Source organism: Leishmania major, chromosome 11, assembly GCF_000002725.2.
Source record: "Leishmania major strain Friedlin complete genome, chromosome 11".
Lineage (NCBI taxonomy): Eukaryota > Euglenozoa > Kinetoplastea > Trypanosomatida > Trypanosomatidae > Leishmania > Leishmania major.
In genome coordinates, this window is record NC_007252.2 from 297,170 (window position 1) to 319,279 (window position 22,110).

Consider the following 22,110-nt stretch of genomic DNA (forward strand, 5'->3'; position numbering starts at 1 on the left):
GGTCTTGTTCAGCCTCCTGCCGCTGCCTTTCGTTTCCTCCCATAGGTAAGGCCCTCGACACACGCATGTACATGTCACGTCGTCATGGTTGCGTCCACTAGCATATCCTCAGTCCCCTCCCCTTCCTTCACCAGCGCCACGCACCTCTTCTCGTCTGCCATGACCGGCGAAGTACCACCAAAGGCTGCTGCCGCCGCTGCCATGCGGCTGGAGCCGCTCTGTTTTGGGGGCTACGAGCACGCCGACAGTGGCAGCGGCGGTTTTGTGCACCTCATCACCCCTCAAGGTGGACGTGTGCGTCTTCACCTGTCGCAGCCCTCTTTCCGGGGTGCTTCACCACCGCTGCTGCAGCAACCACCGCTGTCGCCACGTCTTGACCATCTACCCACACCCCCTCCATCCCGGCCCCTTGGCTGTAAGCCCACACAGAAGGTCACAGCACCCGCAGCTGCCCGGCGGGCTCCGGAGGATGCAGCAGGGCCGCAGACCTCGACGGCTGCTGCTGCTGCTGCGATGCCATCGGCACCCCCGGAGGAGTTCAAAGTGGAATTCATCTCGTCGTCGTCGTCCGTGCAGTCGTCGGCGGTACCATCGCGCACGACGTCGCGAGGGGCGTCCTCGTCGTCAGAGGCTGCTGCTACCGAGAAAATCGATGCGGAACACGCGCCAGCAGACGCCTCTGACGCTGGCGACGGCAAGTCCACTGTGTCGAGCGACACTGCAGGCGCACGTGAAGGCACGACCTCGGAGGAGCAACTCGTGCCGCTCACGTTTGCCCACGGCACGGAGCTGACGGTGTCCGCGGCGTTGGTGGCAGCGCTGGATGATGAGCTGACCAGGTGCGCTTTGCTTCTCTTCGACGGCAGGATCCCTCAGCAGCAGCCGCCACCCCCGCCGGGGCCGGGGCCGGTGGAAGTGCCTCGGCAGTGGTGGTCGGAGGCGGTCAACTACCACCGTGCCGTCTTGCTGGGCTACGATGACGCCGGATTCGCGTACGTGGACGCGCAGGCGTTTGCGCAGCGAGTGCCGCAGCCGCAGGGATGGCGACTGTGCCCCCTCCCGCTGCTGGTGTGTGAGGTGGCGAAGTTGGTTCACTTTTATCGAGATGCGGAGCTGGACGACACAACGAGCGAGCAGAGCACCGCCGCCGGCGCCTCTGGCGCTGCACTGCGTTACCCGGTGCTGCCGAGGCCCTCAAGGTGTGCTGCTGCTGAGGGAAACGGTGGACTTGTGAACGCACAGCCGAGCCGCAATGGCAGTACTGACGCAGCCTCACCCTCACCTTCTTACCAGGCCCCCGCGTCTGGCGAGCCGTCGCCGTCCACGTCATTAGCTACAACGCCGCCTGTCCCGCCCTCGACATCACTTGCGTACCTGAGCCCGCCCCTGCGCTGGAGTCTGCCGATGTGCGGCCACGCGCCCTCGCTGAACTTGCAGCAAGTATTCCGAGTGCAGTCAAACCGCGTGTATCAGCTGACACGGCCGCCTGAGGAGGTGGTGTTTCTCGGCGTCGCATTTGGAATCCCGTGGATTCGACCGGTTGTGTTGGCTACCGCAACAACCCCTGATGCAGCGTCATCGCAGGTGGGAACGTGTCGCGGTGTCGTACTTCACGCAACCGACCCCTCGACTTCATCGCTGGCATCGCAACCGCCGGCCGGGTATCGCTGGAAGGACATGCGTGCGTGGGCGGAACCGCTCATTGGGTGCCACGACGCATGCGATATTCGCGGTCGCCACGGTCTGGTAGACCCGTCGCCAGGTGCGACGGGGGTGTCCCCTGCTGCTTCTGTCGCCGATGCCGAAGGATCTGCACCTCCCTCTGCGCGGTCATCAGCTGTTACTGGAGCGCCGCCCGAGGATTCGGGGCAGGAAGCGTCGCTGCGGCCCAGTGAGGCCGACGAGCAGAACAGCGGCACGTCCGCTCCTCTCTCACTGTCACCCCCGTCGCCCTCGCAGAAACCGCTCACCGCCGCTGCGCCGCTGTTTGTGAAAGAAGGCGCCCGTGTCTTCGTGCCTGGCCGCTTCGGTGTAATGCTCGAGTGCAACACCAATTCGGCGCTGATGGAGGCGCACTTCGGCGTTGTGCACGCCGATCAACTTGTACCGCGTGCCCTATCGTCTCACGCTGCCGCTGCGCAGCTCTCCGGTGCATCAAAGCCAGACAAGACGCCGACGCCATCACTGCCGCCTGGGCCTTTCATTGTCATGGGGCTGTACGGTCGCAACGTGCTCGTGCTAATAGCCGACGGCGAGGGGCAGACTGCAGTGCAGATTCACGTTACGCGCGGCGTCGCAGAGGTCGCGGAGACGTTTCGAAAAGTGGCAGGGACGCCACTGCCGCCGCCCGCGCTGCCGCTAGAGCCACTCAGCGTGCCTGCATCACCACCTGAGTCGACAATGGTCGCCGAGGCTGCTGCTGCCTCTCGCTTGGTGGCCAACGATGAAGTCTCGCAGGAGAGGCCGCAGGCGCCGGAGACAGAGCGACGGGAGGACCAGGCAGGACCCGTGCCCGCTACAGTGACTTGCATTGTGGCTGAGGAGACCGACGCCTTCATGGCCCCTGCAGCAGATATAGCTGCTGCTGCTGCTGCCGAAGCGCAGTTATGCAAGGATAAGGCTGCGGGCATGCGGGGTGTGGAGGGGGTGTGTAAAGAAGTCGGCACCGCTACACCGGTGGCCGATGAGGAGCGTCACGGAGGGCCGCCGCCGACCAAAGAAGTGATTCTAACCGACCTTCACAAAGCCGGTGAGACCGCTGCGCATGCCTGCTCGAGTGTTGTCGTGGAGATATCGCAAGGGGTCTCGATATCGGCCGCTTCTGCACCGCGCACATGGCGATGGTCGTCAACGACATCGTCCTCGGCGTCTTCGAGCTCCTTCGACTCACATGCTTCGCAGCGACTCCGGCAGCAGCAGCAGCAGAGTCGGTTGGAGCAGATTGGAGAGGAACAGGCACACCGTTCAGGTCCTTCCACAGGGAGAGCCAGCGCACCAAGCACTCCCACCGATAAAGTTGTGGAGGAGGTGGCTGAGGCATGGCCAACTTATGGGGCACAGCTGCTTGAGTCTGCGGAGGAGGTGACGGTTGTGCCCGCCGTGACGCCGGCGACAGATGATGCGCCGCCGCTGATGACCCTACCGGCGGCCGAACATGCCATGACCTCCCAGAACGGCGAAGGAGTCTTTCAGGCGGAGGCTGCTATCGGTGTCGTCGAAGCGGCGAACACCAAGACACCTGGAGAGAAAGATGTGCACTATCACGACGACGGAGTGGTCTCTGCTGATGCTTCGCTGCACGGGCAATCCCTGCTGCAGCTGCCTGAGAAGGACCTCAGCGCGCCAGAAGGTGAAAGTGAGAAGCACCTGCAGCTGGGCAGCAGCCTCGCGGTTCAGTTTTTCGCCGACCACACACCGAGCTTGCTCCCGGCCTCGTCATCGATGCCGCGACCATCGCAACAGCAGCACACAGGCGACGCGCAGGAGGCGTCGCTAGGCACGGAGGTGAGCTTCGATGAAGATGGTGTGGACGCGCATCGTCTTCCTGCGACACTGGAGAGCGATTGCGAAGAGCGAGTGCAGCACGTGAGCGGCGCAGATGCCGACGATGTTGCCGGGCCAGTTATTGCATTCCAAGCATCATCTCTGTTGGCGTCGGTGGAACAGCGGGGATGGGCCAACCAGGCACCTCCCGTTCGCCACGTTGCCATTCCAGCCGGTGAGGAGGTGGCAGTGACGACAGCGATGGCACGCTCAGCAACGGCCTTCACACCTTCCTACTCTCCGCCACCAGCGAGCCCTGCAGACCTCCGGGCAGCACCGCGAGTTTGGGGTGCACAGGGGACGTCTTACCCCACTTCAGGCCCCTCACCATGCGCGGCGGCGGTTGGGCTGCAGCACCACTCCGCGGCGACGCCGTTTACCAACTTCCTGAAGGCATACGCAGTCTACGTGCTCGGCACACATGGAGCAGCAAGCGGAGGCGAGAGCAAGCAGCTGCGCAACGGCACAGCGCCGCACATGAACGAGTGCGCGGCGGGGGCAGGGGAAGCTTCGCGGGGCGTAGCGGAGCTCGCTTCGATACTGGACTTCTACCGTGAGCAACCGCTGGCGCGCATCATGGAGGCCACAGCTATTCAGCGGCGCTGTCGTGCGGCGTGGAATGAGGTCATCGCATCCACACCTGCCTCTGCTGCAGCGCAAGTTGGGAGCGATGTGGAGGTGTGCAAGCTGAAGGCATCTGCGTCGACGACTGTTTTTACGGAACTCTGCGTTGATGAGCTCGTATCGCTGCTGGCTATCGTGCATTATCCGTCACCGAGACAGGATGGATGATGCACCGCGGTGACCGCATGCACGGGTGATGGCGGCTCGCTATCTCCCTCTCTTTTTGTGAGTGTCCCCTCCTTACACGCACATGCACACGTGTGCACGAGGAGGGAGGAAGGGGTGAGTTTGCAGGCCCCATCACTTTGCAAAACACAGTCGAGGTGCCATCTGTGTGTGTGTGTGTGTGTGGGATGTGTATGTAGCCGCGGCTCGCATATATACCTACTTCTTTTTTCTTTTTTTTTCCATGGCTGCCCGTGTGCGGCTGGCACATCCGTGGCGTGTTTCGTCAAACAACAATAGCGGCGTAAAAGCGAAGTGCATCTGCTCGCACGGGCTGCTGTCGCTGCTGCTGCTGTCGCTGCTGCTGCTGTCGCTGCTGCTGTCGCTGCTGCTGCTGCTGATCTCGCGCCTTTGTGAACGTTCTCGGGCGCGCTTGCTCTGCTGATGCGCATGACAGGCTGGGAAGGCGTGCGGGGCAATGACGCCGATGGATGCGCCGCCACGCGTCCTGACACATGGCGCACTTGAAGACACAGGCCCCTCTCTCACAGGTATGTATGCACGATGGTTCTCTTCCTCTGCTCGGTGCGACTTTTCTATAGTGCCGCCACTCCTGTTGTTGCTGCCTCCGCTTACCCTCTCGCCCGCGATACGCCACTGCCACGGAAGCGGTTGTGTCGGTGCGAAATCCTGTGCGTGTATCATCAGCAGCGCTGCATTCTACTTCTCTTGCTCTTCTCAAGCGGTTTCTCCTGTGCTATTGCAGCCCACACACCCACAGCCCGAGACACGTGACCGCCGCCTCTGCCCCTTCTACGCACCGTGTCGCCGCTACCCAGCGTCACCGTAGCTCCGGCATCTGTCTTTGCTAGTCAAGAGGTTTATCGGTGCACCATGAGCACGTCCAGGGACGATGCGGCGGGTGAGGCGTGCTTGCTGCCCCCGCACGGGCCAGCCAACATGATGTCGACCTACATGACTCGCTACGACTACGACTACAACCGCGATCCCAGTCTGACAGGCAGCGACGGCGGCAGCGGGGGCGGTTTCGAGCAGGAAATCAGCGGCGAAGTGCGCAACCGCCCCATCTTTGCCTACGGCGTTGACACAGGCGACCGCGACGACCGCACTATCTACCAAGTAGACTACACACACAAGGACCGCTCCGTGAAGAATATGGCCGGGCTGGCCGCCACGCTGAAAGGCTCGGCCGCTTCTGCGGCTGCGGCAAGGATGAGAGGCCAGGATAACGGCACGGCATACCAGCACAACTGGTATCTCCCCGCGGCCTCCGCTCACGTTGTCTTGGTGGACGGCAGCCATCCGCATACAGTGTACCAGGATGACTACCAGGCACCCCGCCACGTCGCTGGTGGCGCCGTGCATGATCCGGTGTGCTACGCGGGAGCCGCCGCTGCCGCCTACAATGCGGATCTGCTCAAGCCGCACGGCGTGATGGAGGACGACGGCGCCGACCTTGCGCCGAAGATCACATCAAAGGAGTCGCTGCTGCCACGGAAACACGCGAGCCCCAACGCTACGTGGACGCCAGTCTTCGAGAACACCGCTGACCACCGCCACACGTGGAATGATTGCGTGCCTGGGGACGGTGTGGTGGGCACATACGTGTGCACCTCCTGGGATTACGGCGACACGAGCCAGGCTCACCCCTTGCAGCTGCCGCTGAGCCTCGCGCGCAGCCTTGCAGCCCACAACCTGGACGCCTCCGCGAACCCGGACAAGGCGGCGCTCCTGCGCCATCTCGCCGGGAAGAACTACTCCTCTAGGACGCTGCGCGGATCATCGAGCGGTGCCCCGCTGGACACGAACGACCGCACGAACCCGCAGTTTCTGTCAACGGTGGAGCAGAAGCGGTGTGCGGTGAGCCGGCGCCTTGAGAAAGAGCACTACGTCACCATGTCCATCTACAAGAGCGACTTCATCGATCAGGGGCTGCTGCCAGAGCTGCCCGGAAACCCTGGCGGTCCAGCGGACGTTCGTGACACCCACACCAGCCCCTTGGCCACTGCGGGAGAGATGATGGCCGGCCAGCTAACGACCGCGACGCGCGAGCTGGGCTTGCTGCGCAATGCGCACGGCACCCTCAAGTCCGGCGAGGCGCACGCTGCATCGCGGGTGAGCACCGGCGTTTTGTCAGCCATGCGCGCAATGGAGAAGGCGGCCTCGATCGACAAGGCCGACCCGCACTGCCACAAGCTCTGTGAGTAGTTGCAGCCTTTCCTCCCCTTCAACCTTCGCCCTCTCTATCTCGCACCGCCGCCGTGGTCCGTCCATCTCTCCCCTGGCGGTGCGCACAATGGACGCTCGCATTGGTATGCGCGTGGGTAGGCAATGCGCTTGCCGCTGTTGCCGTCCACCTAGCGTCCTTCGCCGTCATGCCACGTTTGCCTGCGTGTTGTGTGTGGTGTGTTGTCTGCGACGTCCTCCCCTCCCTTCCCCTCCCCTCCCCTGCCGTTCTAGCGCCCTTCTCTGTCCGCTCTGGTTGTAATGTACACACCGTCGCTTCTCCTCTTTTTGTGTGTTTTTCTCGTTGTTGTTGTTTTTTTTTTCACCCGTTTTCATGTACACTACGCACAAGCGAAGGCGCGCATACGCACCAGCTCAGGGCAGGGAACGAAGAGCGACACGCGCGCACACCGATTTGGGCCTCCTAGGTATCGTGTGTGTGTGTGTGTGTTTGTGTGCCGCGCGCCTCACGGAGCTCTTTGCCCCGCCCCCTTCTTTTTTTCCAACAGAAGCTACCTGGATGTCCAACAGGAAGGAGACTGCACTTGTTTGATGGCTTCCCTTTATCTGGTGGTGCTCATGCAGTGTGTGGCGGCACGGCGCATGAGGAGGTGGTGGGACGGCAGACAATGCTCGCACAATATACGTGCGTGCGACACAGAGCGGGAGCATGCGGAGAAGAGGGAGCGGGTCCAACTTGAATGTGCAGACACGCACGCGGGCGCTCTTCACGTTTCATGCGAACATACATATATATATATATATGTATATATATATATGTGTGTGTATTGTTTGTTGCGATTCGCTGCATTGATCGCCGCCAGCAGCGTCACTTTTCTTGTTTTTCTTCCTTTAGTCATGAGTCCGTTGCCCCCCACTCCTCCTCCTCCTCCTCCTCCCCACTCTCGCAGGCGGGCGGGCGGGGGTGCACGATGACGGCCAAAGAAGGAAATAAAAAAAAAAGCGATGGCTGGGAGCTGCTGCGTCCGCGGCACTGTGCAGCGATGCAGCGAACAGGAGCCAGAAGGCGGTGCTGCTGGAATGCACGTGCGCAATGCTGCGTTTTTCAACTCCTTGCGCTTGTGCAGGCCGCGCTCGCACCTCCGGTGCTGCGCACAGCAGCTTACATGCTTGCTCTGGCACTCCCCCTCCCCTACGCACCGCGCCTCTCTATTTTATCAAGGCATCCGCACCGCGCACACATCGTCCGCCTCTCCCGCTCTCCCACTCTCTCTGTGTGTGTGTGTGTGTATCCCTCATTGTCCTCCCACGTTCATCTCCTCATTACGCCATCTGCCACGCAGTCGAACTCCCCAAATTGTCTTTTTTTTCGAGTTTTGTGTCGTTGCTCCGTTTACGCTGTACCTCCTCTTGCCGTCTGTTTCCTCCCTCAACTGCCACATCGAGTCACGCCTCCTCCGAGCCGCCTCCGCCTATCACGCACATCGCTCTTGCTCTCACTCTGTTCTTGGATTGTTGTGCTGTTCCCTGTCTTGGGCGCTCTTCAGTACTTCGACGGCGACTCTGTGCTTTTGTTTTCCCCCAACTGCTGTCGTTCATACACAAGGGCAAAGGCGACGGCAAGCGGGTACCATCCCTCACACACACACACACACACAATCCCCTTCCCTATCACCACCGTCTTGAGTCATGGCCGCCGCTGATCAACTCCGGTACGCGGCTCAGATGATCGAGCTGGCGCGCAGCGAAGAGAGAGAGGACGGAAACCCGCTCACGGCGGCGCGCTGCTACACAACAGCGATGGAGGTTATCGCGTCAGAGGCGTCGAAGCGCGCGGCGATGATCGAGAGCAATGAAGCGCGTCGTTTCTTTCTCTTTCAAGTCCGATCAAAGCTGGAGATGTACCACGAACGCGCGGAGCTGCTCCTGCAAGTTGCGAACGGATCGGGGCTGCTCGACAAGCCCAGCCTCAGCAACGGCGACGCCTCGGCTCTTCAAACTAATTACCCACCCGCGCTCTTCGCATCGGCGGTGGCGAATGAGAAGAGCAGCAGTGGCAATGGCGGAGTCGCGTCGTGCAGCACGGGCGGTGGCGTCAGTGTACTTGGGATTCCGCTGCAGCCCCAACAGATGGCTCCCTCTGCTCCCCCAACACAAACTCAGTCCAGCTATGGCGACTTCAAGGAACCACCGATGAGCTGCTACCTGAAGCCCGACGACGACGCAACCGCTGAACCGCCGCCGGTGACACCAGAGCTGAATCTTGACGAACTCATGAAGAACCTCGGCGCACCACCGGAGTTGTAGAGGCGAGAAGGGTGATGGGGACGAAGAAGCCGAGAGGCGTGCGAGCATAAGTGAGTGGGTGGGCGTCGGAGTGCGCACCGAGATCTAAATCGGATCGTTTTCGGTTGTTGATGTTTCTCTCTCTCGTTTTATTATTATCGTTCTGTTGGGGATTCTGGGGGTGTGGGCATGTGAGGCGGTGAGCGGGAGGAGTAGGCCGGGGGTGGGGAGGCCATGCGCCCACATGTGTGTTGTTGTTGTTCTGCATCCCTTGTGCTTGCCGTCGTCTCGTTTTCTGCGTCGTGGTTTGTTTTGTGTGAGCGTCCGTGCTGAGGTCTCTCTTCGTTCTTTGCGTCTCGGCCCCCCACCGGGTGCCCTCCTCACTGCCTTCCGCTATTGTGGGTTCTTGTTTTTGTGCCGGGGGGCTTGTGTAGAGGGTCGCTGAATCTCCCTCCGCGCATGCCGCCCCTACGTTCTGGTGCTATGTGAGCTCCCTCCCTCCCTCCTCTTCCGCTTTCGCCAGCATCCGCCCACCCGCACTCTTTCGACGGCCCCTCCGTGTGCGCATGTCTGGTGCTTCCTCCCAGACGAGTGCGCGCGTTTCTTCCTCTCCCTCCCCACTCCCTTCGCCCCTCCACTCACCGATGCCCCACAGGCGAAAACGAGCACAGCTGCTCTGTAAGTTGTTTGCCGAAGACATTCTCCTGATCTCGCTCATGTCCGCCCTGCTTTTTCATGGCTTTCGCCCCTCGTCCTCGTCCTCGTCCTCCTCCGACACACACACACACACACACACACACACACACACACACAGACACACACAGATGCGCGCGCGCGCCTCCTCTTCTATGTTCGCTTGCTTCTCTTTGTTGTTTGGCTGTGTCTCGCCATTCTCTTCGGTCGTGTGGAGGCGCTCCTTTCGGATGCCTCCACTCTTGCAATACTCTCCGTCCTCTCGGTAGTGTGCTCCGTGGCGTGCGCGCTCGTCTCCACGCACCCAGCAACGCACACGCTAAGATGGACAAGACGAACACCTTTGAAGTTGAACACATCGGCAGGCGAGCCCACTTGGGAGTACAGAGAAGAAACATGCCAGCGTATCGTCGATGTCGCCCTATCTGGCTTGCCCGGGGAAAGCGATTGGGTAATCTAAGTTGTCAAGAGAGCGACATCTACGGCAGCGTATCGACATGTGTGTTGTGTGCACCGCCGCCGTACATGCTGGGTATCGCTCTTGGGTGATGCTCGCCTGGAACGCCAACACTCTACGGTGTATGCGAAGGGCTTATCGGCGCCCTACTTTGCTCTCCATATTTCATCTCCCGTGGCCTATCATGAGAAGAGGATGACAGAGGAGTAGGTTAGTCTTGGCGGTGAGCTCTCTTTCCACCTACCCAACACTCGCGATGCAAAAGAAAATGCACCAAAACAACGCTTCCTCTGTTCGCTCTTCCTTCTCGCTCGCTCGCTCACTCGCACTTTCTCCTGGCTGCCCCATCATCCGTCATTCATCCCCTCCATCCCATCACGCTCTATCTGTTACCTTGCGAACACTCTCCGGCTGTCTTTTTACCCTTGCCTCCCTCCCTTTCGAGCGAGCGCAGTTTTTCATCTCCCGCCGCACGCAACGATGGCCACCATTGGTATGTTCAACGAGGAGGGCGAGAATGTCGACCTCTACATCCCGCGCAAGTGCCACGCGACCACCACGCTGATTGAGGCGCACGACCACGCCGCCGTGCAGATCTCGATCGCGAACGTTGGCCCGAACGGCGTGATCAACGGCACGACGACGACGCTGTGCATTGCTGGCTACCTGCGCTCGCAGGGCGAGTCGGACCACGCGATCAACCACATCACGATCGACCGCGGCATCATGCGCATCAAGACCGGCAAGCCGAAGCGCGCGTCCAAGTCGAAGTCGAAGAAGCCCGCCGCGAAGGGCGCCGCCGCTGGCGCTGCTGCCCAGAAGGGTGCCCGCCCGCCTGCCCAGAAGGGTGCTCGCCCGCCTGCCCAGAAGGGTGCCCGCCCGCCTGCCCAGAAGGGTGCTCGCCCGCCTGCCCAGAAGGGTGCTCGCCCGCCTGCCCAGAAGGGTGCCGCTCCGGCTCGCAAGAACCGCGCTTAGGGCAGTTGAAAAGGAGGAAGGCGCGGTATAAAGAAGGCAAAGGCAAGCGGGGGTGCATGTGACTCGGTGTACACCTGCGCGTGTGTCTGTATACAGCTTGGTCTAGACCTACCACAAGGGAAGGGGGGGGGAGGGGCGAGGTGAGGGCCGCATAGTCATGACAAAGAAAAAGATATGGTGTCGTGGGGTGTCTGCCTTCGCAGCGCGCGTTTTTCTCTCTGTGCGCCTCCCACGTGACATCCCTCACCCTCATTGCTGGACCACGTTGCGCATGAGCCGTGACCTTTGTGGGATGTATTTGTGCAGCGCACCGGCAGTCGCTTCGTCGCCTCCATGGCTGCACGACGTTGCTAGACGAGCCGGCAGCCGACGCGGTGTAACGACACATACACGCACACACACGCACATGCTTACCGAACACTTTTGGCGCGTTGCTTAAATTTGTGTTTTATGATTTTTCCTTTCTTCTCTCTTCGCGCCTCTCTCTGGCGCTCTCGCAACGGCTTGCGTGCCCGCTTGCGTTGTCCTCTTCGCCTCTCTCTCTTGCCCCCCCTCCCGCTCGCTCGACGAGGTGATGGTGAGTGGTAGGCCAGGTGGGGGGTGAGGCGAGGACGATGACGACAGTGGGTGTGGCGAATGACCCGGGCGTGCGAGTGGGAGAGCGAGTGTGTGCAAGAGAGGTTCATTTCTTCGAAGAAAAACACGAAAAGAGCGACACCACGCAGCTCCACAGGCTGGCAGGCGCGCACAGCATGGTCAGGCGTGTCGGTGGCGGCGGTGTCGACGCTTGCCGAGGCAGCCATGCGAAATGCAGCAACAAAACGCGCGCTAGGCCGGCTGTGAAGGTACGCAGCAGCGCGTGCGCATGCACAAGTGTGTGACTATGCGCAAGGCATCCCCTCGCCATACGCAGTCGTATTGGGTTTCCATGCGAAAATGGCGCCTACCACGAAACGACGCAGAGGATGTACAGCGCACACCCGGCTCGACTTCCTTCGCTGCTTCTTCCTCTCCTCACTGCCTTTGTATTTTGTGTTTTTTTCTACGTCCCTGCCTTGCACTGGCCGACTCGCAACGCTGACAACACATGCCACACCGCTCATGATCACTGTGCGACCACCACGTCACCATTCATCTCCTGCCTATCTCTCAACAGTGTGCCCACACCACCCCTTTGCTCAGCCTCGAGTCTATTTCTCTCTCAGCTCCATCTCCCGCCGCACGCAACGATGGCCACCATTGGTATGTTCAACGAGGAGGGCGAGAATGTCGACCTCTACATCCCGCGCAAGTGCCACGCGACCACCACGCTGATTGAGGCGCACGACCACGCCGCCGTGCAGATCTCGATCGCGAACGTTGGCCCGAACGGCGTGATCAACGGCACGACGACGACGCTGTGCATTGCTGGCTACCTGCGCTCGCAGGGCGAGTCGGACCACGCGATCAACCACATCACGATCGACCGCGGCATCATGCGCATCAAGACCGGCAAGCCGAAGCGCGCGTCCAAGTCGAAGTCGAAGAAGCCCGCCGCGAAGGGCGCCGCCGCTGGCGCTGCTGCCCAGAAGGGTGCCCGCCCGCCTGCCCAGAAGGGTGCTCGCCCGCCTGCCCAGAAGGGTGCCCGCCCGCCTGCCCAGAAGGGTGCTCGCCCGCCTGCCCAGAAGGGTGCTCGCCCGCCTGCCCAGAAGGGTGCCGCTCCGGCTCGCAAGAACCGCGCTTAAACGAATAACGGAGAGAGTAGAAGGGCGGAGGTTGGCAACGGCGAAGCAACGGAACCAAGAGAAGGGAACACCCCGCTAAACGCCGCATCGCGAGAGTGCGCGCGGACAGACCCGCGCAGCCTCTTTCTCACTCACTCTGTCTGTCTTTGTGCCGCTGCTCCGTGTCCGCCTCATGGCCCCCCCCCTCCCCCGCCGCGCCCTCTCTCGGCTACCTGGTGCGCGTGCCTTTTTATGCTTCCCATCTCTCTCGCGTCAGGAGGCAGATGGAGCGGCCGTTCTCGGGGGCCACGTGATCGACTCCTGCACCCGTGTGTTTGTCGACGCCTGTGGCCGTCTACTTCCTTGCGCAAGTCCTCGTACGCGGATTCCCTCGCGGAGCCTGGCGCATCGCAACGCAGGGGCTCACCCGACGAGTACACGCCTACACACGCACGCGCAGAAGTGTAGAGGAGCAGCTCATTCAAGTTGTATGTTGTCTGTGTCTCCGTGCAAGTGCGTGTGTGGGCAGCTTCTAAAGATGTGATGGGCACATCCGGTGTGGGAGGGAGGGAGGAGCAGGGATAGGTGCGAGGACGTCGAACTCGTGTCGGTGACGGCGACGAGGGGGCAAGTGAGGCGCAGCACCTTCGGTGATACCCCCGCATCTCTTTGCTAAGCGCACTGCACCACCCTCCTTCTGCATTTTGTTTCTTGCCATCGTGGGCCGCGCACGGACTCGTCTGCACCGCCTGCTCTTCCGACCGCACCACCGTCCTTGTCGGACTGGGCTTGGATAGGAGAGTGGCAGCGGTGGAGTGCCGGGAACGTCGGGGCCGGTGGCGGGTGACACACACGCAAGCGGAGAGGGGAGGTGCGAGGGACTGGCAATGACAAGGTAGTTCTGGTGTACTTCATAATCGACCTTGACTGAGGCGCTTCTGCATCCTCTTCAGCTTGCACGAGGAAGATACGAAGACTTGAGCTGCGAGGAGGGTGGTGGAGGGTAGGGGCGGCAGAGAAGGCACTGACGAGTGGGGGTTGGAAGAGAGAGCTTAGGTGGTCTGCATGCATGCATCTGCACAAGCAGGCTGCAGAGAGCACCGCCTACCTCCATTCCTCTATCCCCGCTCTGCGGGCCCTTCCTCTCCGATCCCCTCCTCCGCGCGCGCGGCTTCTCTTTGGTTTTCTTTCTTCAGTCTCTCCTGTGCAGCTTGGAATTGCCTCACAGCGGCAAGCCAGCAGCGTCGGTTGGCCCTCCTCTCTTGTTCTCTTTTTCCGATGTGTCGCTACTTTCCGCTTGCTGTGCCGCCGCTTGTTCACGTGTCGCTCTCGCCTTCTCCCGCTTCGTATCGCTTCTTGTGATCGGCTACCAGGTACAGCTGGGGCGAAGCCACGGCCCAGAGAACGGGGTAGGAGACTGCCATCGCCCATCAGGTGGACGGCAAGTCGAACTGCACCGAAATCGGGGGTGTGGTGGGGCGGGTTAGGGTCAGACGATGTCGCGCAGACTTTGTTTGGCTCCTTCGGCATGCGAGAGGGCGGAGCAACGGCGTGGTGAGACGGCGCAAGCGATGGAAACGCGAATGGACACACGTGATTTGGATTTGAAGGGGAGCGTCTCTGCCAGATAGGGGGGAAGGAGGAGGAGGTGAGTAAGCACGTAGGCACACGTGCACACAAACACACACACACACACACACAGGCACATGCATGTATTCCAGCTCTTGCTCGTGGTGGTGCTTTCTTTTCATTTTTTTCTCTTTTGCGCTGAGCGATCGGGTGTTTGGGGGCGCAGCGGCAGAGGAAGAGGGGTTGACGCACGGCGACAGCGCAGACTCTTGCGTCCCCCCTCTCTCGCTTGCTGCGCTGCTGCCTTCCCTCTCCATGACTTACGCATCATTTTTAGCATAAACAGCAACGCACCCAATAGACAGACAGACACAGCGACCGGCGCCGAGTAAACCGATGTGGTGGTGGTGGTGGTGGTGTGTGCTGTTTGGCGCTATCCCGCGGACAGCGATGGAGGGCTCTGCGTGACGGTGGCTCAGAGAGAAGGCGGGCAGGTCCGGGGTACGGTGAAGGTGAACGACTAGCAGGGTGTACGTGGTTGTTCGTGTCGTTGGCAAGGGGCAACAACGCACTACCACCTCCTCTCCCTCCCTCCCTCTCTCTCTCTCGGAGAGCTTTCGATCTCTGATACGCGCACACGCGCACACGCACACCCGCAAGGCTGCTGCATCGTCGCATCGAGGTGCCAGCCGAGTTGCTTCCCGATGTTTCTGCTTGTACCCTCGTCATGGTGCCTATGTTACATTCCCTCCTATCATCACGCATCGCTGTGCTTGCTTCTCTCCCTCCCTCCTCGGCCGTCTTCGTCTTTTATTTTTGCGATGTCGACCCCCTTGCACCGTTGATTGGAGTGGGATTTGTCGCTGGATGGACAAGTCTCGGCGGAGGGGGCATCTCGTGCGTGCTTTTCTGAAGCGCACACGTGCACACCGAACTTCTTCTTCCGCCGTGCACTAGGACGTGCAGTAAGCGAGCGAGCCGTCGCCATGTCCGGTGTTAACGCGTGGGGGCGCATGCACACCCCGGCGAAGCAGTCGCAGTTTACGCTGGACATGTTTGAGGAGTGGAAGGCGAAGCAGAACGAAGACATCGCTCAACGCGGCGCCGACCGCGATCCGGCAGTGGAGGAGGAGCACAACCGCTACATGCTGCGGCAGAACCTGAACGCCTACGTGTGCTACAAGGAACTGGACAGATACACGACATGCCTCGAGGACAAGAGGCTGATCCGCCGTCGCGACGACGAAGACGGTGCAAGGGGCGGCGGCACCGGTGTCTCCCTCGCGTCGTCCTTTGAGATCAACACTCGAAACAAGGTGAATGAGAAGCTATGTCGGGCAACGCACAACACGTACGTCTCGTGCATGAGCTCGCAGAAAAACCAAGAGGTAGTGCTGCAGTCGGCAAGCCTCGAGCCGCACTGCACAGAGCGCCGCGCCAAATTGTTCCGCTGCCTACGCGAGAACCAGGTCTCAGAGGCGCAGACGAACACGCCACAGTGCACGGACACCTACCGGAGTCTTCTCCGTTGTGGGCTGAACCACCTGTGGAACCACTACTGGCGCGAGATCACGAAATTCAGCGACACAGACGAGTTCCATCTCTACGAGCTCTCGCGCGACGACAACAAGAAGCAGGCCTATCTGCGCGCCCTCACCACGTCGGAGGCGCAGCGGCAATCGCATCTGCGCGAGGCGCGCGATACGATGCTCGGTTACTACCTGGACCCTAAGGCGGCGCAGAAGGGTGACTCATGAGGACCAGGGGGGAGGAGGCTGCGGGGGAGGGGGCGCTGGGGCGAGATAGAGAAGGAGTTTGCCCTTGCGTGCGTGACACCGATTGCTCTGCATGCCTTCCCCCCTCCCTCACTCTCTGCTCTCGTAAGCCGCGGCTGAAGCTATGGCACATGTTGGCGTGGAACGTCTCTCTGGTGCGTACACGCGTGCCCGTGTGCACGGCGGGGCGAATGGCATCGTCGTGCTGTGCTGAACGGACGCTACTGCGGCCAGCTCAACCGCAGCGCTGGCGGTGAGGGAGATTTCGACACGTGCATCACTGTGATGCACGTATTGCGTACCTCAACGGAAGCCAGTGAGCGCGACAGCAGGGCCCAAGAGACAGGCGCGGGAGTAGCACTCTTTTCGTTGCAGAGGCCGCACTGCAAGGCGCCGCATCGAGGTAATCGCGCAACTCAAACCCTCGCAGCTGTGCGCCAGGACATCAAGGGTGGACTGAAGGGAGGCTGAAGAGCCCCAGCAACGAGGCGAGACGCGCAGTGGGGAGAGGAGGGCGGTGGTGGTTGTGCAGCTGCGCTCGTGTGCGTGTGTGTGTGTGTGTGTGTGTGTGCCACTGCGCTTCGAGAGACCCCCACTTGATCGTGTTCAACCGCACCATTTTCAGCGCAACTTTGTCCCTGCGCATTGTTGCTCGTAGAGCCTTCTGCCACGCCAATGACTGTTACCGCCTGTACACTGATTCTCCTCGTTCACTTCCATTTGCCTGTGACTTCTCCCCCTCCAACACACACACACACACACACATACACACACCGTCGCTCATCGACATGTATACAGGTGTATATTCCTGCTACCCGAAAGCGGTGTGTGTTCGGGTGGTGGTGGTGAGAGGAGATGATGAAGCGCGCCCGAGAACCGAAACGGCCTTTCACGAGCCTCGGCAATGGAATCCGTAGCGCCTTGTGTTTACTTTTCGACACACACGCCCTCGAATGCTGCTGTCCCCTCGATAATCGCAAGGCTCGCATTCCTGGCCTGCGTGAAGCTCCTCTGGGACCCCCTTCTCCGCTTACCACGCCCGCGCTCGCCCCACGTGGGAGGCGGAACCCCCAGCTAGCGTGTTGTGAGCAGCGCTACTAAAGCTAGAGACCAAAAACGCAACTCGCCAAAAGTCTGGAGTTTCTCCCCCCGGAGATTCGCGTGCCTGCGTGCTCAGCTGTCCCACGGTGACCATGGCTGGGAAGGGGGGGGGGCGGTGAGACACCGAGCACTCTTTCATACTCTCTATCCCCTCTCCCCCTGCATGGGCGGGCAGGCGACCGGGGCAGAGGGAACGCGTCTGCGTACATGTGTCTGCCTTCTCACCACCCACTACCCACCACGCACCCCACCTCTTCTGCCTTTGCTTCCGCGGAGAAACCACCGGCACACATAATTCTCTGCACTTCACATCATCTCTCGCCTCCGCTTCGTTTCTCTTCCTCTCCTCCATCCACTTTTAGCCATGTCGGACGCACAGACGGTGCAGACGCTTGTCCTTTGGAACGGCGAGTGGCCGTACGTGAAGCGTGGCGTGTCGGAGGTGCGTGCCGTTGCGGCAGGTGTCATTGCTTCCGCCAATGCTCTCGTTGACGTGCCGGCCTACTTGGCACGAGCGCGCAAGTACACGGCAGCGGCCGATGACTTCGTCACGGCGCAGTCGGCGAGGGCGAGCTCCACACTAGAGTCGCATCAGTGGGTAGTGCCGGCGGCCGGGATCGCACTGGCGAGTGTCTACGTTGTCGTGCGAAGCGCGCCGTGGGGCGGCATGAAGATGATGCGCAACGGTCTGGTCACGGCAGGGGCGCTAACAGCATTCATGTACCCACGTGAAATTGTTCATCAGATTGACAGAGCTATGCCGTTCCAGGCCCCGGCGTCTATCAGCGAGCAGAAGAACGAGAGCTAGTGCAAGCGCTTGCCACTCGTTCGTGGACGTGCTCCTGTGTGCCTGTGCTTGACAGGTGCTGCGAGGGAGTGCGGGGGCTGCGATCGCACGCTAGCGAGTGTCAACCAAGAGGAGCTTAGGAGATAGAACAGCCTCGGCGTGTGCTCGAGACGCCTCACACAACGGAATCGACATACTTCACTGTATGCCTCGACTGCGGCACGGGCGGTGTTTGCACGTGTGCCCCTGTGGGCATGTGTGTAGAGGAGAGACTCACCTTCTCGTTATCCCCGCAGCTCTGCGAGGTGAGCTCGGGTGTGTGCTGCCTGCACCACCTTCTTTGCCGGGGCTGGTCCAACCAAGAGCCTGCTGGACAGGCGCCCACACGAAGAGAGAGTGGGCTACATTGGTGCCCTCCTCATGACTCAAACCACCACTTTCCTTCCTACTGCCTCTCCGTGCGCCTCTCGAGCTCGTAAAGATCGACGTTGATAAGAACACGTGTGTTTGCGACATAGGTTCGCATCCTCCCGTAGACGTACATACTCGCGCTACGCCGCCACCGGACGCAGGAGATCGGTTGCCGCCGCGTTCACATCTCTTTCTCTTCACCGAGTCTACTGCGACTCATTGGTAAAGTTTGCACGTGTGTAGACACACACGCTTACCCGAGGTGCTGGTTCTTGACACGCATCTTGCCTCTCTCTCCCTCATGACCTCCACGGTGTCGTCGTTCGACGCTGCGATGCGCAAGGCCCGCGCACAGGTGGGGAAGCGGCGTATCTTTCTGAAATCCTTCTTCGCCGACTTTGACCATCTGCACTGCGGCCGTATCACCACCGCGCAGTTTGCCCGCGTCCTGACGAACAACGATGTGCACCTCTCTCCAGACGAGATGCGTGTGCTGTCGCGCAACTTTGCACCTGCGATTGCGGCTGGGACTGCGGCGGCCACCGCCAGAGCTGCCGCGGACGCGTCGGGCAGCGACAACTCAGAGGTGCTCTACGAGAACTTCCTCGCCGCTCTCGAGGCGGGGCCGGGCAGCAGCGCCTCTGTGCGCTGCTCCACTCCAAGTACCACCCTCACACCGGCCGAGGAGGCCCGTCTGCGTCCCTTCAGAACGATGCTGCAGCAGGCTATTCAGGCACATGGCACCTCGCTGACGGCCCCGCTCCGCGACTTGGACCCTCTTCGCACTGGCCGCGTCACGGTCGCGCAGTTCCGTCGCTGTCTGCCCTTCTCCGCCTCCCTCACGGAGGAGGCAATGGACCTGTTCGCGAAGCAGTACAGCGACGGCCACGGGGGCGTGTACTACATGGCGTGGTGCCGCGCCATGGACCCGTCCCTCAACGGACAGGCGAACGGCGAGAACACGCTCAGGGCAGCCGGTTCCGCACGGCTGCACGCCATTGACAAGGATCAGTCGAACCAGTGGAAGACGGGCTCCGTCTCGTCGCTCGTGTGCCCTGACTCCTTCACCAACCCACGACTCTCGGCTGAGGAGTTGGTTGTCGTGTTTCGCCGACAGTGCGCTCTGTACCGCCTGCGCTACGAGGACGCCTTCGTCGACTACGACAAGATGAAGACGGGCAAGGTTACGGTGGCGCAGTTCGAGTCCGTGCTGGGCCGCATGCCCCTCGTGCACTTTGCCCTGCGGCCGGAGAACATCGATACTCTTGCCCGCGCGTACATCAGCAGCGACAGCAGCGTGTCCGTGAACGGCGCGCCCAGCGGGCCGGTGGTGGAGTATCGTGCATTTCTCCGTGACATTCATCCCTCGCAGGCGCTGGAGACGGCGGCGGATGGCAGCGCGGTCCCGACCAACTTCTTCGCCACCACCCACGCCGCCGACACCTACTTGACAAGCTCCGAAGACCAACGAAAAGCTGAGGCGCTTCTCTCGCAGTTGCGCGCTCTCGTGCAGTCCAACCGGATTTGTCTCAGCCCCGTGCTCCGCGACTTCGACCGGGTGCGGAAGGGCATCTACGAGCACCGCACTTGCACCCGCACCCGCTTCGCCCGCGGTCTTGCGACGCAGAACATCATGCTGCCACCTGAGCAGCTTCAGCTTCTGATCCGCAAGTACACGGTGCCCAACCCGGACGGGTCACCGAGCAGCGAGGTGAACTACTACCTGTTCGTCCAGGACGTCGATCCGTCGCAGGCGAGCGGCGGCAAAGGCACCGGTCGTGATGGCGCGCGTAGCACGACTGGCCTAGTTGTGCCTTCGTCCACCAGTGCCGCATCTACCACAGCCACCGCCGTCGCACCGGCGACGTCGCTCACGAAGGAGAGCGTGCTGGCAAGCATCGCGCTGCAGGTTGTGGAGCGCCGCCTGCACGTGTCTGCCTTCTTTGCTGATGCCGACCCCCTCCACAGCGGCACCGTACCGAGGGATCGTCTCGGCATCGCGCTAGGGCAGGCCGGTGTGCAGCTGCTTCCGGAGGCGCTGGCGGCACTGCAGAGCGCGTTTGCGTCGACGCACATCCGCGATGGCGTGGATACGCAGAAACTGGTGACCGAGGTCGAGGCAGCCGTCGCGGCACTGCGTGCCAGCCGCGCTGCGGAGAAGACCGGTAGCGCAGGTGACGAAGGCACCGCCCAGGATGCGGAGCGCGCGGCGCAGGTGGCAGCTATGCTGAACCGCGTGCGCCACAACGTGCGCGTGCACAATGCGCTGCTGATGCCCTTCTTCGCAGACTTTGATCGCCACCACCGCGGCGTCATCACGCCGATTCAGTTCGCGCAGGCCTGTGTGCGGCACCACTTGCCCTTGACCCAAACGGAGATCGAAACACTGGCGTCGTGGTACAGCGCCGGCGACGCGGTGTCGCCGGGCAAGGACGGCGTGCGCTACCTCACCTTTGTGCGAGACGTCGGATGCGAGGAGGAGTCGGTGCAGTACGCGTTGGCGCAGAAGGCCAGCGCGGCAGGCAGCACGGTGAGCACGGGCTTGTCGGCGTCTGCCCGCCAGGCTGTCGAGGCGGCAGCGGACGTGGATGAGGTACTTACCGGCATCTGCGTTTTTCTACAGGAGCGGCGGCCATGCCTGTCCGAGTTCTTTCCCGACGGCGATGAGCTTCGACACCACCACGTAACGCCGTCACGGTTCCGCCACTGCATAACGATGCTGGGACTGACCGACATGACGGAGGCGCAGCTTAGCGCGCTGGAGGGCGCCTTCGCATCAGCCAAGTGTCCGGGCGACATCGACTACCCGGCCTTTGTTTGCACAGTACGGGCCATGCTGGCGGACGGCGCAGGCGCGGCCGCCGTGTCGCAGCGTCGGCTGCAGGGGCCTGCATCTTCTGTCCGCGGCAACGGTGATGTGACGGGAGACTCCGCCGCCACACAGACAACCGCTGCACAGGGCTTTGCGGCCGCCACGCTCAAGCACATTCAGCGCACCCTCAAGGCACGCCGCACGGCCACCATCGCTGCCTTCCGCGAATACGACCGTGCGCGCAAGGGCTACGTTACCGAGGGCCAGTTCTTTGCCTGCTTGCAGGCGCTCGGTGTGCCGCTGAAACCGGACGAGGCGGCAGCACTGCTGCAGCTTTACGCGGTAGGCAATGGGCAGGTGCACTACCTGGCCTTTGCGCACGAGGTGGACGACGAGTCACTCATCGCCGTGAGCTAGCGCGCGGTCGGGCGCGGAAAGGCGCGCGTGTATCGCTTACATTGCCGACGCAGGCACACGGGGGATCCGCTGGTGACGTAAAGTCCCGCTGCTGCTGCTGCAACCGCGACAGAGACGGTGATCCAGTAACACACACACACACACACACACACACACACACGCACACACTGTAACCTACAGGACTTCATGTATATTATGCTTCTCGGTAAGAGGCAGACGGGCGGAGGCTTCCGAAATAAGAAGGAAAACAAAGGAGGGAGGAAAAATGGGGAGAGGTATTGTTGGCGGATGCAGGCGCGTGATGTTTGCTGTCATCTGCGCGATACAGAGGGAGTGTGCGCGCTGCGTGCACCACACCGGAGAGGTCCGTGGTGCACCTTCACCTTTTCTCTTTCCTTCGTTTTCGTGTATTTGTGTGTGTGTGTGTGACAGTTGATGTATAGGCGTCAATGTTCTCTTCTGTTTCGCCGTAGATCTCTCTCTCTCTCTCTTTTGTGTTGGTGGAGGCTCGTGTGTTCATGAGCGTGTTCGAGGTGGCCTGCCTGCCTGCCTGCCTGCCGGGGCGGATGGGCGAAGGGACGGGT

At 61.4% G+C, this 22,110-nt stretch overlaps 8 protein-coding genes across 8 annotated transcripts; all 8 read left to right on the forward strand.

Annotated features, from left to right (window-relative positions):
- Nucleotides 1-513: 513 nt before the first annotated feature.
- On the forward strand, nucleotides 514-4,335 carry LMJF_11_0730 (conserved hypothetical protein; the record flags this gene model as incomplete). The annotated part of the gene is made up of 1 exon (XM_001681491.1): nucleotides 514-4,335. The coding sequence occupies one exon, from the start codon at nucleotides 514-516 to the stop codon at nucleotides 4,333-4,335; it is 3,822 nt and encodes a 1,273-aa protein (XP_001681543.1).
- Nucleotides 4,336-5,226: 891 nt separating this feature from the next.
- LMJF_11_0740 (conserved hypothetical protein) lies at nucleotides 5,227-6,561 on the forward strand (the record flags this gene model as incomplete). Its single annotated transcript, XM_001681492.1, has 1 exon — nucleotides 5,227-6,561. The coding sequence occupies one exon, from the start codon at nucleotides 5,227-5,229 to the stop codon at nucleotides 6,559-6,561; it is 1,335 nt and encodes a 444-aa protein (XP_001681544.1).
- Nucleotides 6,562-8,229: 1,668 nt separating this feature from the next.
- Nucleotides 8,230-8,847, forward strand: LMJF_11_0750 (conserved hypothetical protein; the record flags this gene model as incomplete). Its single annotated transcript, XM_001681493.1, has 1 exon — nucleotides 8,230-8,847. One exon carries the CDS (start codon nucleotides 8,230-8,232, stop codon nucleotides 8,845-8,847), a length of 618 nt encoding a protein of 205 aa, XP_001681545.1.
- Nucleotides 8,848-10,456: 1,609 nt separating this feature from the next.
- LMJF_11_0760 (putative 40S ribosomal protein S21) lies at nucleotides 10,457-10,951 on the forward strand (the record flags this gene model as incomplete). The annotated part of the gene is made up of 1 exon (XM_001681494.1): nucleotides 10,457-10,951. One exon carries the CDS (start codon nucleotides 10,457-10,459, stop codon nucleotides 10,949-10,951), a length of 495 nt encoding a protein of 164 aa, XP_001681546.1.
- Nucleotides 10,952-12,180: 1,229 nt separating this feature from the next.
- Nucleotides 12,181-12,675, forward strand: LMJF_11_0780 (putative 40S ribosomal protein S21; the record flags this gene model as incomplete). Its single annotated transcript, XM_001681495.1, has 1 exon — nucleotides 12,181-12,675. The coding sequence occupies one exon, from the start codon at nucleotides 12,181-12,183 to the stop codon at nucleotides 12,673-12,675; it is 495 nt and encodes a 164-aa protein (XP_001681547.1).
- A 2,534-nt stretch (nucleotides 12,676-15,209) lies between these two features.
- LMJF_11_0790 (conserved hypothetical protein) lies at nucleotides 15,210-15,980 on the forward strand (the record flags this gene model as incomplete). Its single annotated transcript, XM_001681496.1, has 1 exon — nucleotides 15,210-15,980. One exon carries the CDS (start codon nucleotides 15,210-15,212, stop codon nucleotides 15,978-15,980), a length of 771 nt encoding a protein of 256 aa, XP_001681548.1.
- A 1,483-nt stretch (nucleotides 15,981-17,463) lies between these two features.
- LMJF_11_0800 (conserved hypothetical protein) lies at nucleotides 17,464-17,907 on the forward strand (the record flags this gene model as incomplete). The annotated part of the gene is made up of 1 exon (XM_001681497.1): nucleotides 17,464-17,907. The coding sequence occupies one exon, from the start codon at nucleotides 17,464-17,466 to the stop codon at nucleotides 17,905-17,907; it is 444 nt and encodes a 147-aa protein (XP_001681549.1).
- Nucleotides 17,908-18,598: 691 nt separating this feature from the next.
- Nucleotides 18,599-21,526, forward strand: LMJF_11_0810 (conserved hypothetical protein; the record flags this gene model as incomplete). Its single annotated transcript, XM_001681498.1, has 1 exon — nucleotides 18,599-21,526. The coding sequence occupies one exon, from the start codon at nucleotides 18,599-18,601 to the stop codon at nucleotides 21,524-21,526; it is 2,928 nt and encodes a 975-aa protein (XP_001681550.1).
- Between the last annotated feature and the right edge of the window lie 584 nt (nucleotides 21,527-22,110).